Source organism: Eutrigla gurnardus (assembly GCF_963514095.1).
Source record: "Eutrigla gurnardus genome assembly, chromosome: 4".
In the NCBI taxonomy this organism is placed as follows: Eukaryota; Metazoa; Chordata; class Actinopteri; order Perciformes; family Triglidae; genus Eutrigla; species Eutrigla gurnardus.
In genome coordinates, this window is record NC_139918.1 from 9,259,071 (window position 1) to 9,276,215 (window position 17,145).

General features: G+C 41.6%; 2 protein-coding genes and 2 long non-coding RNA genes across 5 annotated transcripts in view; 3 read left to right on the plus strand and 1 right to left on the minus strand.

Annotated features, from left to right (window-relative positions):
- The window catches only part of LOC311012962 (uncharacterized protein), a 324,166-nt gene that overhangs the window by 164,177 nt on the left and 142,844 nt on the right, over nt 1-17,145 (plus strand). The gene's annotated exons all lie outside the window — the stretch shown is intronic.
- dusp28 (dual specificity phosphatase 28) lies at nt 2,795-9,098 on the plus strand. Its single transcript, XM_084008864.1, has 3 exons — nt 2,795-2,932; nt 7,270-7,680; nt 8,900-9,098. Exons 2-3 carry the CDS (start codon nt 7,333-7,335, stop codon nt 9,002-9,004), a joined length of 453 nt encoding a protein of 150 aa, XP_083864990.1. The 5' UTR covers nt 2,795-2,932; nt 7,270-7,332; the 3' UTR covers nt 9,005-9,098.
- LOC311012110 lies at nt 11,330-12,309 on the minus strand. 2 transcript variants are annotated; one of them, XR_014596983.1, is made up of 3 exons: nt 11,878-12,309; nt 11,617-11,813; nt 11,330-11,558 (listed from the first exon to the last, which is right to left on the minus strand). It is a non-coding gene; the product is annotated as an uncharacterized lncRNA (long non-coding RNA). The 2 variants fall into 2 exon arrangements; XR_014596984.1 differs by having other exon boundaries at nt 11,617-11,809; nt 11,852-12,309.
- On the plus strand, nt 12,340-12,849 carry LOC311012706. Its single transcript, XR_014597064.1, has 2 exons — nt 12,340-12,407; nt 12,659-12,849. It is a non-coding gene; the product is annotated as an uncharacterized lncRNA (long non-coding RNA).

Sequence of the window (17,145 nt, forward strand, 5' to 3'; positions counted from 1 at the left end):
GAATCTCCCCCTTTATTTTCTTCCACAGAACATTAATTATTAATATGATCATATTCATTATTATTATTGTTGCTTTTATATTATTTTGTATTGCTACTATTGTTAATATAATTGTCATTGCATTCATTATTATCAGAATTGATGATGATGATGGTTTAATTAATATTATTGCTACTTCTATTACTATTTTATTAATTATGGTTTTATAATTATTATTTTTCATTTATTATCTAGGCTGCTACATATTCTTCTCAATACATGTTTTATTAATACCATGTTTTGCTTATTATTATTATTATTATTATTATTATTATTATTATTATTATTATTAGTAATAACTATTGAGACCTGTCCAGGGTGTACCCCGCCTTCGCCCAATGACAGCTGGGATCGGCTCCAGCCCCCCACGACCCTGATACAGGATAAGTGGTAGACAATGGATGGATGGATTGATGGATGGATTAACTATTGATATTACAATTATGATTGTTATTATTATTGAATTAGGTAATCATATTATTGTTCCTTTTATGATTATAATTCTACTTATTTTATCTATGCATTATTCTCCCCTCAATACATGTATAATCATTTTTTTTTATCATGGTCAATGTTATGACTATTATTACTACTATTATTATTTTTATGTTTTTTTTGCCTTTTCTCTTCATGAAAATAGTAATTTGTTACCTTGTTTTGTGTCACTTTGTTTAATTTAGTCTTTTTTGGTTTCTTTTTGTTGTTGATATTCTGCTTTTTCTCTTCGATTAATCTGTACTTGAGTATTTCACTCCTGTTTCACTCATCGTTTTTATTCTGTTCTTGCACCAAGAAGAAAATCATTTGCACTCATATCACTGGTCCATTTTCTAAACTGTTTGTGAAGGTGTGAGTTTCAGCTCATTTCTACCAGAATCAGAGTGAATTAAAACAACAAATCTGTTATAACATGCTTTTGAAATATTAAATATGAATCTGTCATTGTTCTACACATTTCTATGGTTCAAATGACAAGTTTTTGTTTGACCCATAATGTATTCACATGTAATTCAAAACAGTGGAACACTGTGACAAACGCAGAACGCAGACTGGAGACAGCAGTCAAACTCAAACATTTGATTTTTGTATATTTATATGACAGATCATTTATATATGTAAAAAGAAATCCTCAAAGGCTTTTCAGTAGTCCAGTCAGGTCTGCTTCTCCCAGATGTTACTGTATAGCCTATGCAATTTTTATTGCTTTTGTTTTTTATTTCATGTTCAGACTCAAAACAATATGTTAGAATGAAGACGTTAATGTTAAAAAACAAATGTATAATTGCAGCTGTTTTATGATTCAACAGGAGGAAATAGTGCATTTGTTGCGAGGAACCTGGGTGTAATCCTCGATGACCAACTATCCTGCACCCCCAACATCACTGCTGTGGCCCGATCCTGCAGATTTGCCCTCTACAATATCCGCAGGATTCGGACATTCCTCACAAAGGATGCAACGCAACTCTTGGTCCAAGCACTGGTCATCTCCCGCCTTGACTACTGCAACTCTCTCCTGGCCGGACTCCCGGCCTCTGCGATTAAACCATTGCAGCGTATCCAGAACGCTGCAGCACGCCTTATCTTCAATCTACCAAAATTCTCCCATGTGGCCCCCCTCCTCCGTGACCTCCACTGGCTCCCTGTTGCAGCACGCATCCAATTCAAGACGATGGCACTGGCCTTCAGGGCCATCAATGGAACGGCACCCATCTACCTTCAAACACTGGTCAAACCTCATGCCCCAACGCGAGCACTTCGCTCCTCTACTTCAGCTGGCCGGCTGGTACCACCATCGCTGAAATCAAACAAATGTCGCTCAGCAAAGTCCAGACTCTTCTCTGTTCTGGTCCTCAGTGGTGGAATGAACTATCGACTAATGTCAGGACAGCAGAGTCACTGCCATCTTCAGAAAAAGGCTCAAGACTCACCTGTTCAGACTTCACCTCGACTCTGCATAGCATGACCCACTAACACCCCCCCCCCCCCCCCCCTCTATGTTCTTACCTATAGCACTTTGCTCATAGCACTGTTGTACTTAAGGTATGTTTGCTGCTGAGTACTACTTTACTCAGAGGAGGATCTAACACTGTAATATGTTGTGGTTTCCTTCTTTTGACAAATGTACTTATTGTAAGTCACTTTGGACAAAGCGTCTGCTAAATGACCTAAATGTAAATGTACATTTTGGGGACTATTTCCAGCGGTGGATTAATCCACATCTGTTGCTCTAGTGAGTGTTTGTATGCAGGATTGATTAAATAAACTACAGTGTGTGTGTTCATGTTGATGGAGGAACACAAGGCTCATTGACTGTGTTATGGTGGAGCTCTATGACACCTTAGGTTTTGATACAAACGCTTACAAATACTTGTTTGGAGATGCATTTACTGTTAGGTTGCTGTTGTCTTCCACTGGAGGGCGCTGTAACGCCGAGGATACATCACAGACATGAAGTGATTAAGGTCAGAACAGCAAGATTATAGAGCCAATTTGATCCTTCTACAGCAGTGAATAACAACAGTAGAAGAGTGATTGTGTAGTAAAAGTCCATATTTGTATTTTATAAGTCATATTTGTAAGAAAAGTCTTAACTTGATATCAGTATGTTTCTGTTTCCAGCTGCATAGATTTCCTGTCTACGAGCTTCATGTGTCAGTCAGGAATGTGATCGCATTAGGACCCAGAGCAGAGCAGCTGTCACAGAGCACGCAATAAATATAGCAGCGTGTTGTGGTCAGGAGCAGTTGGGGGTCATGAGGAGACCTGAACAGTCCGGATCGACCCGAGCCGTCCTCCGTCTGCACGACTGAAGAACAGGAAACCCTTTCCTCTAAAAAGCAGTGAGAGTTGATCTGAAGAGCGCGGGAACCCGGAGATCTGTTGACGGCTGCACGTGAGTTGAGCTGCCCTTGCTTGATGCGTTCACTGACCGCTGCCTCTGTCGGTTCACTGGAGAGTTGATGTTTTAAACGGTCGATGTGAGCGTCACTGAGCCTTCTGTGGGACCCGAAAACCATACATTCACTCGTTAACTGATTTGTTATTATCATTCATAATGTATTCACTTTTATTTTTTATATCTTAATATCTGATTCCATAAACTGTCATACGTCGTCCTGATGTCTTGTTGATTTATAACAATAATCATCTTTAAAAAAAAAAAGTAAACTCCGTTGTTGCTTTTTGCGTGTCATTTTATTTTACGCCGTGCCGCTGGTATTGATTGCAATGTTACGTCATACGTGTGAATATGCTACACTCTGATTAAGAGACCGGTATAAACATTGAGAAAGGTACTTTGGGCAGGGGCGGAGTAAGGGTGTTGTTCGTCGAGATGATTCCAAGGGCCCAGTACTGCTAGGGGCTCCCTAGCAGCGCCCCTCCTGGGACTAATAGCTAACAGTTGTATTCAGGTAGAGGGTGCAAGGTTTGGAAGAGATTCATCACTGTCCAGTGAACATTGGGAAGTGTACAAGAGCAATAATATCTGTGTTGTAGTGTTTAAAAAAACAAGTGTCTTGATAATTGCGAGAAGCTATTAGCCTCAGCGCCAGCCTTTGGCATGGGGTGTAAAGGAGAATGCTAGGGGCGCTGTCATCCACAGGGGGCACCGCAAATGGGGGTAAATAAACCATTTTTTAATGTTTAACTTTTACTATTTTCACCCAACAAGCCCTCCAACTCATACGACCACAGTTGTCGTTGGTCCATGCACTCGAATACGACCTCTGGGAGCGTATTGCGGAGATTCTTCCGCAACGATAGTAGTGGTTAAGGTTAGGGTTAGGTCGACGTGTGGAGGCGGTCTCTGCCGATGATGCACGCGCGGGGGGGGGGGTTAGGTTTAGGTCGACGTGTGGGGGGGGGTCTCTGCCGATGATTGACGGGGGGGCGCGCGGGGCGCGCGGGCGCGCGGGGGGGGGGGGGGGGGTAGCGCGGGGGGGCGCGCGGGGGCGCGCGGGGGGGGGGGGGGGGGGGTTGGGGAGGGGGGTGGTTATGGGGGGGGGTGGGGAGGGTGTGGGGGGAAGATGTCGTGGAATCGGGGTAGGTTTAGGTCGACGTGTGGGGGGGGCTAGAGGGCGCGCTATTTTGAAACGTAACATATGGTCGTAATTCGGTGCTTGACACACGACCTATGTGGTCGTTTTCTCGAGGAGGACAGTCTGTTTTCACCAGTACTATTACTACCTTTATTTCAAAATAAGCCCACAACGACATAAAAGCATTGCAAAACATATGAAAGAATGGAGGCCTTTTTTTCTGGGTACCACTTGAGGCGAGGTATCTGATCTATAACCAGAAAACTACGATGCTGGTACTTTAGCATTATCATGTAAAAACGAATAAAGCTCTCTGGCCCAGGGAAGGAAAAGAAGGAAGGAAGAGGAAGACCAACGGGGTACAGTAACGTTAATGTGATGAAATTATACTTTATAGCGATGGTAGTAACTTGCTAGCTTGCTTTTGGATGAGATGGTTTGCTGAGTTGACGTTGTGCGTGTTTTTTAAAGTTTAAAGGGGACATCCTTACTATAAATACTCCTTAGCTTCACCATATATTTGTATGCACTTTACTGCTCCTTTGCACTCTGGTTAGAGACAGTATTTCATTGTAATAATGATGAAGTTGAATCTCATCTATCCAATATTAGTCGTATGTATAGCAAACACCATGCATCTGTTAGTTTTTCATCTTTTTTCTTGGACTTTATTTCTATTTTTATTACTAAAATGTAACACCCAGTGGTCACATTTACTTCTTTTCTCTCTTCAGATGCACTTTCAAATATTTAAACGCCATCCCTGCACATCCTGGTCCCCTTCTCCCCTCAGCACAGCTCAGTGATGCAGCATCAGGTGCTCCTGTTAGCTTACTGTTAGATTTGGATATGAAGCTACTTACTTGTTCATGTGATGTCGAGTTATATCGTTATGACATTCAAATTGTGATTGCACGTGCCGTTTCTTTTCTTGCTCGTGTAAACAAGGGAAGCGGCCACTCCAGTTTATTGCAGTGTTTGTTAGAGATAAGGCATTTTGTGTGGTAATTGCTTGAACGCTTACAAACAATGAGACCAAAGGTAAGGAAAAAACAAATAGGAGGTGTACTCAGTTACTTTATTCCCTTGCCTGTTTTTAAATGTAACCATTTAATGGGAACCAAATCTGCCAAGAAAGAACACATGCAGATGTTCCCCCAGGATTGTCTTGATTTGTTTTGTAATGAAACCAAGTCAATATCAAACACAAATGTAACATGAGTGCTATAACATTATCCTTCGTGGTCTGGATGGCCACTTCAAGCTCCTTCACGTCGTCCTGTGGGGAGCTGTTCTTCTTCTGAAGGACCTCCATGTCGACTTGTTTCAGGAGACTCCGCCTGGATCTTCTGTCTCTCCAGTTCGGTGGTGAGCTGTTTCACCTTCTCCTGACTAGGGTGGACAAAAAAAACTATCCACAGTAGTATCTTTTTTGTATTGATACTCGGATAATAATCAGATTAGATACTAATTTGCAAAAATATCGATACTGTGATGGGTTTGGGGTAGCGGGCTTGCACTGTGCAGTGAGCTGGTGATGAGCTGATCAGTTGCAGCTGTGATTGATTGTGCAGCTTTGGACTCTTGGACTGAAAAGAAGGAGTCAGGCAAAGTCTGACTGCGAGTGACTGGGGAGCGTGTTGTTAGTCCTGTGTGTGGCTGCGCTCTCTCTAGGAGGGAGGGCGTCGTTCGCAGCTGATTAGGGCCGCCGCCGATGAAGACGGCTAAATAGGGGATTCAGTAGCCATTGTGGTGGACAGGCGTAACAGAATATTATGCTAACGGAGGTCGTCACAGACAGACGAGGCGATACGGCGTTCCATCTAATCATGTTTATGATGCAGCAACTTCACTTGTTGAAGAGTTGTGTAAATATGCGAGACGAGCAAAAGTTCACCTTTCATAGTTGTTTTGATGCATCAAGCTAATTGAATACGTCACACGGCTGAGAGCTGACGCTGTGGGACGGCTCACTCATTACGCCGCCAACAAAATGCTATCTAAACGCTCCAGTTCGTGGCATATTTTGACTCGCCTCTCTGCCATTATGGTGGAATCGTCTGTCTAAAAGGGGCTGTTGTCAGGAGGGGAGATTTGTGCCATCTCTCTATCCTTGATGGGCACATAGTGAGAGAACCTCTCTTGCCCATTAGCATCAATGCCCAAGGAAGTCTGAAATTGCCGTAGGTGTGAATGTGAGTGTGAATGGTTGTCTGTCTCTACATGTCGGCCCTGTGATAGACTGACGACCTGTCCAGGGTGAACCCTGCCTTCGCCCAATGACAGCTGGGATCGGCTCCAGCCCCCCCGCGACCCTGAATACAGGATAAGCGGTAGAAAATGGATGGATGGAATATTGTTACGTTCATTCATCTCCACTGACACTCGTTCACCATCATTCTTGTTCACAGACACACACACACACACACACACACACACACACACACACACACACACACACACACACACACACACACACCAGTGTTTCCCATACAATGATTTATTTGTGGTGACCCGTCACAATATCAACAATGACCGCCACATATTGATTTTATTTTTTCAAACTATTTAAAATGAGTAAAATCATATTTAATTGTAGAGCTGCGTCCAGCGCATCAGCCCCTCCCCCCTGCTTTCGCTCTGTCTCACTCTGTCTCGCTCTCTCTCGGACCCGTCTGTGAATAGCCCCTCCTCTCCGTGCACAGTCAATGCTCATGCACAGGAAGGATTGTTTTCCCCGCAGAGACGACAGCTGGCTGAATTCCCCAATAAAATCAAACTTTGCTACAAGTAGGCTGTGGAGCCGTCAATTAAAGTGTAGCAATGGAGCACTCACTGGATATGTTTTTGTATGTTTTTATATGTTTATGTTCTCAAAATGTGATGATATTTACAGTATATGCCTTGCTATGGTGGAACACATTCCTATTTTAAAAAAAGCCTAGAGACAAAACATGCATTTTTGTAAAAAATAAAAGAAATAAACATATTGTATTTACATGCATTGACGGTTATAATTGCCACATCCAGTGCTTCTTAACAGTCCTGTCAACATTGGATGTGTTCAACCATGACCACCGTATGTAACGTTCACCAACTAGTGTTAGTCCTCTCTTAAACTTAACCAGACATGAATCAAGTCAAAATGTTAAAATACCTGACTTACTCACCTTCTTGTCTCTCTGACCAGGTTGCAGTTACCTGTTAACATCAGTGCTTAAGTAAGGAAGCCTGTGAGGCTCACTTCTCAAGGATGCTGCAGCTATGCAAAGTCACCAGCGCTCTGTTCATCAGTAACGGCCGTTCAGCCTGCAGCGATGAGCTCCTCCAGCAGGAGGCGGTGACGCTCTGCATCAACGTGTCCAAGCAGCAGCCGTTTCCTCCCTCCGCCGCTGTCACCAAGCTGCGGGTCCCCGTCTACGATGACCCCAACGAGGACCTGTACGCCCACTTCGACCACTGCGCCGACACCATCCAGAAGGAGGCGAAGCGCGGAGGTCGCAGCGTCGTGTACTGCAAGAACGGACGCAGCCGCTCGGCCACCGTCTGCATCGCCTACCTGATGAAACACCGGAAACTGACTCTGACCAACGCGCTGCAGGTGGGTGACACGGACGTAGTTTCAGGTCTGAACGTAACTGGAGGTGGTGTTTCCTCCGTTCCTGTTGCTATGCGTTTTTGTACAATGTAAATAGGTAAATATTTAAATACGTGTAAATAAGTGTGTACGGTGTTCCTTCACAGCGTACATTAATTATAGAACTGGTCAGAAATATCATCAGAGATTATTATTGTAATATTATTTTTCTGAATAATGCCTTTGCTCAGTTTACCTTTAAATAATGAATAGTATCATTCAACAGAATGCATTTATTAGACTGTGTGTGTGTATGTGTGTGTATATATATATATATATATATATATATATATATATATATATATATATACTCCTAAATATTCCACAGTCAACTGTCAGTGGGATTAGAACAAAGTGGAAGTGATTGGGAACGACAGCAACTCAACCAAGAAGTGGTCGACCACGTAAAATGATGGAGCGGGGTCAGCGGATGCTGAGGCACAGAGGTCACAGAGGTCACCAACTTTGCTTGGCCCCTTAGTTCCAGTGAAAGGAACTCTGAATGCTTCAGCAGACCAAGAGATGTTGGACAATTCCATGCTCCCAACTTTGTGGACCAGTTTGGGGATGGCCCCTTCCTGTTCCAGCATGACTGAGCACCAGTGCACAAAGCAAGGTCCATAAAGACATGGAGGAGAGAGTTTGGTGTGGATGAACTTGACTGGCCTGCACAGAGTTCTGACCTCAACCTGATAGAGCACCTTTGGGATGAATTAGAGTGGAGACTGAGAGCCAGGCCTTCCCTCCAACATCAGTGTGTGACCTCACAAATACACTTCTGGAAGAATGGTCAAAAAGTCCCATAAACACACTCCTAAACCTTGTGGAAAGCCTTCCAGAAGAGTTGAAGCTGTTATAGCTGCAAAGGGTGGACCGACGTCATATTAAACCCTATGGATTAAGAATGGGACGTCACTTAAATTCATATGCGAGTAGTGTGTGTGTATATACATGATGCCTCCATTTATCGCCACAGTTAACTGTTTCAACATTTGAAAAAACATGATATGTGGCGCATGTAAACGTAGCCAGTGACTTTTGTTTAAGCTGCAGCTGAACACTCAGCATGCAGAAACCCAAGCTCGTATTGACGTCAGGGTATCTGTTGCCAAGGTGACCTGGAGCAGCATGCTGACTCACTGACAGTGTTCACACATTTAACAGCTCGACCTTTTTCCCCCAGAAAGTGAAGACGGCTCGTCACGAGATTGATCCCAACCCCGGCTTCCTGTCTCAGCTGCAGAGATACGAGCAGGAGCTGAAGAAGAGACGAGGACAGACAGACTGACAGACTGGTGGGCATCTGTCTGACTTCACACTGACTGAAAGTCTTTATGTGAAAACAGCCAGCAGGTGAACAACTTCCTGTCCATCTTCCTTCACACCTCTTATTCTGACTGAATCTGACCCCGTTTTATTATCTTAAATCCTCGTTTCTGACTGAAAACAAGAAAGGTGAAGGACCAAGCTGTTGATTACATTTCTTTTGAAGAGGTGTGTCCAAAATCAAACATTAACTAATAGATAACTAAAACAAACTCAGTTTAATATGGAAAAAATTAAAAAAGAAGTCAAGAATAGAGACCATTATGACTAGACATGGGACGATATGAAAATGCCATGTCATGGTTACCCATGAGCTATATATATATGAGCTATATATATATATATATAAATGGCACCAAATCATTTTACCTTAATAAGAAGCAACTACATTTTCTTTTATGTATTATTATTATATATACAATTGTATTGTGAACATCCTTTTAAGTGAAAAACAAATAATCAATCAATAAGGTAATCATAAATCATAAGGTCGCCCTGCATAAATATACATATAATCCATTTTTTAAAATGGCAACAGTGTGATAGTCTGCTCTTTTGTTGTTCGTATAACTTGGTACTTCCTTTATTTTTTTAATTAGGCTTTATTTTTTACTTATTTTTCCGCGTTTTTTTCCTGTCACTTGTGACGATATTCACAATTATCCCTGTAATGGAAATTCACCACGATGCACTAATTATGTTTTTCTTCACGATCCGTGATAAAATCTTATGTGGTCCCAGCCTTAGTTCGGACTCTAATATGTACTGAATATACACATTATTACGAGACAAAAATACAAATAATGACTTTATGTGACGGTAAAACGTTTCAACAGTTGTACATGGATAAAAACCACATACAGTAAATCAAATCATTCAAAGAATGTAATGAGTGAGTTTAAAATGATGTTAAGTCGTTTATTCTCACACACAGTTTCGGTGCAATGACTAAAGCTTAGTAGCTTTAATAAAACACGCAGCTTTCAGGAGCCTATGGGTCAGATATGAACTCATTATACTATCCACAGATGTAATATTTATTTATTTTATTCAAATTAATAATATTTATTAAGTAGAGATGAGGTTCTCTAGTTCTCTAATTAATTATCAATTAAGTAACTCAAACTTATAGAATCAGCTTTTGTCTCAGATGCAGATTTTTATTATGAAATTATCATTACAATTCCAACCTGAAAGTGAGCTGAGCAGCTTAAATGAATCTGAAACACTCAAAAGACAAAACACACATGAAGCAGTGAAGAAACTTAATTTTCCGATTAATATGAATTTATTTGATGATCTAATCTGCTGCCAGAGAATGTGTTCTGTAGTTCTTTGCTAATTAAAACTTAAAACAAAGGAGAGATAACTATAGTTTTAAGTCTCTGGGGGTTTTGATCCAAAACAGAACCAGATATCAGAACCACGTTTCTATCTGCATGACTATTGTTTGAATTAAATCTCCAGGTGTTGAGAAAAGATGTGAAAACAGTTCAGGAAAAAAAGGCAGAATTGTTAATATTCCTATTAAAAACCTTAAATCTATGTGTCTGTAACATGTCACTCTGCTGTCTGTCCTTTCAAACGTTGTGGGTCCACCTTCTACCTCTAGATGGAAACATTTCCATAGAAAATAATAATGCAGTATATTACATTTATCTGAAGGGATCAGTGATCCTCTCCAGCTCTATATTTTAAGTTTGTTTTTAATGGGAGTACTTCACTTCCTACATCTCCTCCTATAATAATATGATTCAAAAGTTGTCACAAAGCTAACAGGAGATACGTGGTTCTCACAGGACAGATGATGATCTTATAGAATATGATGCATCGCTGCAGATTAAACTACTTAAATGCAGAAATATGAATCCAGAAACATCAGATATAATAGTTAAACATTTTACTGAACCAACAATACTTTTATTTTCACTCCATTTAGCTGTGAAATGCTTTTACTTGCAGTGGAGTATTTTCACAGTGTGGTATTAGTAATTTTACTGCAGTAAAGGATCTGAATACTGCCGTTGTGTTATGTTATTGAACTATTAATATTATTAACTATTAATTATTTTATCTATTTCCTAATTATTTTTTGTTCATGTAATATATTATAACATAATAATAATATTAAAAATTGTAGTCAGCTACGTCCCGTCGCCATCCCATACGTCCCATATTTCCCATCCCATTGTTACCTTTGCCCTGCCGTCACCTAATACATTCCCGTCGTCATCACATATGTCCCGTCGTCATCACATATGTCCCGTCGTCATCACATATGTCCCGTCGTCATCACATATGTCCCGTCATCGCCAGCTGTGTTCTGCTGTCGTCACCCACCTCCTATCCCACTGTTACCTACTTCCTATTCCGTTGTTCTAGAAGTCCTATGCTGTTGTAACCCTTTCCTACCTATGTCCTATACCCTTGTTACCTGCCTCCTATCCTGTTGTTACCTACCTGCTATCCCATTGTTACCTACCTCCTATCCCATTGTTACCTACCTCCTATCCCACCTACCTCCTATCCCATTGTTAGGAGGTAGGTAACATTGTCACCCACCTCCTATCCTACCGTTATCTACTTCCTATTCCGTTGTTCTAGAAGTCCTATGCTGTTGTTACCCTTTCCTACCTACGTCCTTATACCCTTGTTACCTACCTCCTATCCCATTGTTACCTATCTTCTATCCTGTTGTTACCTACCTGCTATCCCATTGTTACCTACCTCCTATCCTGTTGTTACCTACCTCCTATCCCATTGTTACCTACCTCCTATCCCATTGTTAGGAGGCAGGTAACATTGTTACCTACCTCCTATCCCATTGTTAACTACCTGCTATCTCATTGTTAACTACTTCCTATTCCGTTGTTCTCGAAGTCCTATGCTGTTGTTACCCTTTCCTACCTACGTCCTATACCCTTGATACCTACCTGCTATCCTGTTGTTACCTACCTGCTATCCCATCGTTACCTACCTCCTATCCCATTGTTAACTACCTGCTATCCCATTGTTAACTTCTTCCTATTCCGTTGTTCTCGTAGTGCTGTTGTTACCCTTTCGTACCTACGTCCTATGCCGTGGTTACCTACATCCTATATTGTTGTGACCTTCTTCCTACCCTGTTGTTACCTACGTCCTATACCCTTGTTACCTATCTCCTATCCCATTATTACCTTTAAAAGTCAATTTAAAAGATAACTAAATTAAATTCTTCTCATTAAACTGTTGCTTAGAGGGACCTTCGTTTCGTTCACCTGTGAGTCTGGTTGAACCATCGGACTGTGTTTCGCTCTCCATACATTGAACTAAATAACATCTACTAGTAAAGAGGACTTTCAACAAGACCATTCAGACATGGGGAGGTTTAGCTCAGGAGGTAGAGCGGGTTGGCAGACAACCGCAAAGTTGCCGGTTCGATCCCCGGCTCCTCCTAGCTGAGTGCCTGGTGTCCCTGAGCAAGACACCTCACCCCAATTGCTCCTGACGAGCTGGCTGTCGCCCTGCGTGGTTGACTCTGCCGTCGGTGTGTGAATGTGTGTATGAATGGGTGAATGTCAGTCATTGCTGTAAAGCGCTATATAAATGAGGCCATTTACCATTTTTACATATGGAGTCTGACACTATGAAGTGTTTGTGGCAGCAACAGTCTTGTTAATGTATACAAATGCAGGAACTAACATTATTCTAGTTTTTAAAAATTATTTATTATTTTCACTTCTGAAACCAAACATGAACAGATGTACTCAACTGATAATATCTGTTTGTGTCTTGTTATTTACCTCCAAAATGACTGACGGCAGAGTTGTCAATGTAATTCAAGTGTGGGTCCTATTTTTAAATGTTCAGCTTTAAAAAGTATTACGAGTCTCAGTTAGTTCAGTTTTTTGATGCTTGTTTTAGAAGTTAACATCTAATGCATTATATGACTTACTCCAATCAAGCCGTCAAATGTCTTAAACTGTACTGGAGTAAATTAAGCTCAGGTTTAAAATGGTAAGAAACACATCATTTTAAAGTGTATATGTAGCAAACAAATTTAAGCATTTATCTTTCAGCAGCAGCATATTATCTCTGCAGAATAAAAGGTATGTTTGGTTATCAGGATCCTGATTGTACAAAGTGATTCATTGATGTATCAGCCCTGTGATAGACTGGCGACCTGTCCAGGGTGTACCCTGCCTTCGCCCAATGACGGCTGGAATCGGCTCCAGCCCCCCCGTGACCCTAAATACAGGATAAGCGGTAGAAAATGGATGGATGGATGGATTCATTGATGTAATTTTAAAGTTATGGTGGTTAATAATCCAGTGATCATGAGATCACGTTTGGAACAGATAATATGCAGCTTTCCAGTCACTTGATGTTGATGCAAGATCCCAGTGTATGTATTTGTGTGAATCTCAGGTGTCTTCTTCATCATTCTGTGGTGCTATATCAAAAGCAATAATTCAAATTAGACATGATGTCATTATAAAGCGCATTGGGTTAAAACAAAGCCCTGTAGCACAGATGAACACTATTTCTTCAAGACTTTGCTTCTGTATTAATTTCCTGAAAAATGAAATAAAGTTTCACTGATCAGCTTCGTCTTCTCTGTGTAATGTTGTGCTGCCTTTTGTGTGAGTTTGCAGCACTCATGTCTTTGTATCAACCTAATATTATTAATAATAGAAACCTTTTTACACCTATGTAAAAATATGCAACTCAGACCATTTTCACGTAAATTCAATTCAAATTTGATTTGTCACTGAGGACAGAGGAAGTTGCTGTAAATAGTAGGGATGCACGATAATTATCGGACCGATAATTATCGGACCGATAATTATCGGCCCGATAATAGGAATTATGACGTCAACCCGATAAATCCGATACAATTATTAATACCTCCGATAATCCGAAGATAGGATGTTTGTGTTAAAACAGCGGGTGGATTGGGATGAGGGACGTTAGTTTTTTTCTAGGCGCCTCCCGTTTAGCATGTGATGTGGTTACTGTGGTATCACAGGTTTCGGAGGAGGGAGTTAATCCACAAATCGAGCGCTCCCTTCTCATGCCTGGCTGTGACGTAGAGGCTGCGAGCGAGTGGAGGAGGAAGACTAGTAAACAAACACGCATGGCGTCTGTACTGTGGGACTACTTCAAAGTTTCTGAGGAAACTGAATCGTTTGCCATTTGTAACAAATGCAATGCAGAAGTTCCAAGAGGAGGGAAAAAGGCATCGAGCTTTAATACATCCAACCTTAAAAGTCACCTCGCACATCACCATCGCTACGACGGTGTGTTAAAAGCATATGAAGACGCCGGCGCCGCTAAAGAAGCAGCGAGCCCGTAGCTTAGCGTTTTGATGCACGGGTGAAGTAGCGGTCCTTGTACCTCGGGTCCAATATAGTTGAGAGATAATACAGTGGCTTTTCCTCGATGTCACCAAAACGCGTTTCCACTGCTTTTAACGGGGTTTCCTTTGATGTTTTCACTCCGTGGTCTGTTGGTAACGTTTGTTTTAGCAGTCGCCTCAGCGCTTGAATGGAGGGGATCACATCCGCAGTAGTGGCTGTTGCTTTGCTGATATTTCTGCCTATTACCGTAGTTTACATTTCTGTGTGGATCAGGACCAACAGTTTAATGTAGCAGCACTTGTGTGTGCATATCCCATGCTGCTCAGGGAAAGTTGTCATTGACTGACTGACTCACTTACATATTTATTTGAAAAAAATAAATATTGTCATTTTATTGAAGAGTCAAAACTGTTCTTGGCTTTCTTTTGTTCATAGTAATAATTATCATGTCACTGTGATACATCTGGTTAGGTGTTTGGTAAAAGGCAAAGCTATGCTAAATCTACCTAAGCTTAGTCATTAGTGTTTTTGACCTGAATTTGATCTGAATATACATTCAAAAACGAATAACAATATTATCGGTTATCGGTATCGGTATCGGTCCCGAGGAGCAGAAAGTTATCGATATCGGTATCGGCTTCAAAAAATCAATATCGTGCATCCCTAGTAAATAGTGCAGCGGCTAATAGAAATGTTGGCTTGTCAATTAGTAATGCTGCTATGCCATGTTGATTCAAATCCAATCTTCACCGATGTGCAATGAATCGTGGGATAAGATGGGCAGTGAAGGATGCATTAGTCGGATCCTCTGAATCAGGAAAAGGAAGTTGGGCTGCCTTTGAAGGAGACTTTTAAATGGGACGGTCTGACCAGTCATGTGATTCCATGTAATCCGCAAAAGTTGCCAATGCATCTTAGTTTTCACCTTTTACATTAATTCTGCAGTTGGTAACTTTAATGAAAATAGCTTTTTATAATATTTGCTAATGTGAGTGTGAATGGTTGTTTGTCTCTACATGTCGGCCCTGTGATAGACTGGCGTCCTGTCCAGGGTGTACCCTGCTTTCGCCCAATGATAGCTGGGATTGGCTCCAGCCCCCCCGTGACCCTGAATACAGGATAAGCGGTAGACAATGGATGGATGGATGGATAATATTTGCTCTGTCACTATCATGCCCACCAGCTGCAGCAAACAAGCTCTCATTTTACACTAAACAGTTAACTAAAAATGTTTTGAAAACATTGAGTCGTATTATCTGCCTAGTTTGATCTGAATTCACAAGCTGATTGACAGCTGCGTTAGAGACTCCTCTCTGATTGGTTGTTTTATTGCATGCACGGTAGAATCTTATAAAGAGACTAAAAGGAGGCATTGGAACCTGATTCTTTCACAGATTATCAGTCTCATACTGTCATGATATTGTGACAGTTTGAGCAAATATACAGTATATTATTATGTAAGTTTTTTTTATTAAGTTACCAACTTAAAGCTGTAGTCTACGTACGATTTGAAAGGTTTGATAAAAGCATCCCCCCCTACATACCCCTCCCCTCTGTGCTCCTCCGAGCTCGTATCGTTCTCCCCTCGCAGCCTCCCACCTCCCTCTTATTTTACGAAAATAGTTCACCGAAATGTGTTTCTGAAAACATTTTAAGTGAGAAATAAGCTATGCAGTTGCTGAATCTGTCTTTATTTTAGATCGACAACGGTCAGTTTGAAAGATTATCGAGAGCTTGCGGGCGGCGCCGTCTCTCGAAACTCGCCGCGACACAACGGCATTACACGGCTTCTTACATAGACAATGAATGGGAACATTCCCTCCGCTATGAACTCAGGCAGGACGGCGTTTAGTTTCCCGGTGTGTCCGGGACTTCCACAACATGTATAAAGCAGTAATAGTGTTTATTACGGCCACGAATGATGAAACATTATCTGTCTAAAGGCAGCGGGTGCCGGTCGGATTTCTCTCTCACCCCGACTGCAGTACGTCCCCGATCCCAAACTGCTCGGCGATCGCTTGCCACAATCCCGGATGCGGACCGGATGGCTACTATTGGCTAAAGTTTGGCTCAAGTGAAAAATCGTAGACTACAGTTTTAACTGTCAACTGTCTCTCATAGGTGGGATGCCTTCAAATGCTCCACACTGAAAGGAGGTCCGTGGTTTTCCCTCGTTGGAGGTCACTTTGCTTCTTGATGACTTTCCTTCTTCAGACCATTAGTTTGTTGTTTCTTTTTTTTGGGACTGGAAGTTGAATGGTCTTCTTTCTCTGCCTGTTGATCCTCCATTGTGAGTCAGCAGTAATGAAATGTACCTGGTCAAACACTTTAGACTAGAGGGAGGATGACTCAGCAGTTGGAAGTTATCGATTTCCGATTACAAGTAAACGCAGCATACTTCCATGAGTAGCTCCACTGCAGACCAACCGCTGCTGACTGACGGAAAAAGCTGAAACTCATTTTGAAGTTTTCTGGAATGTCGCCACAGACATGGAGGTCCTATTTCTGGGCAAAGCAGCAAGTACAAGCACTTTCATTAGTGGGTCACATGATCAACCACCATTGTTTTAACTCACTCTCTGATAGATAGGAACTTAAAAGATAATTAAATACAAATGTTACGGACTGCCACTTTAAAACATTGTCATACTTAAAGGTGCCATATTATACTGCTTCTCATCAATTCCACACAGCTGTCAGAGGTCCAACAAAGGTCCTGTCTAAAAGTTGCTCAAATGAGCTCTGCTGAGAACAGGCTGTTTCT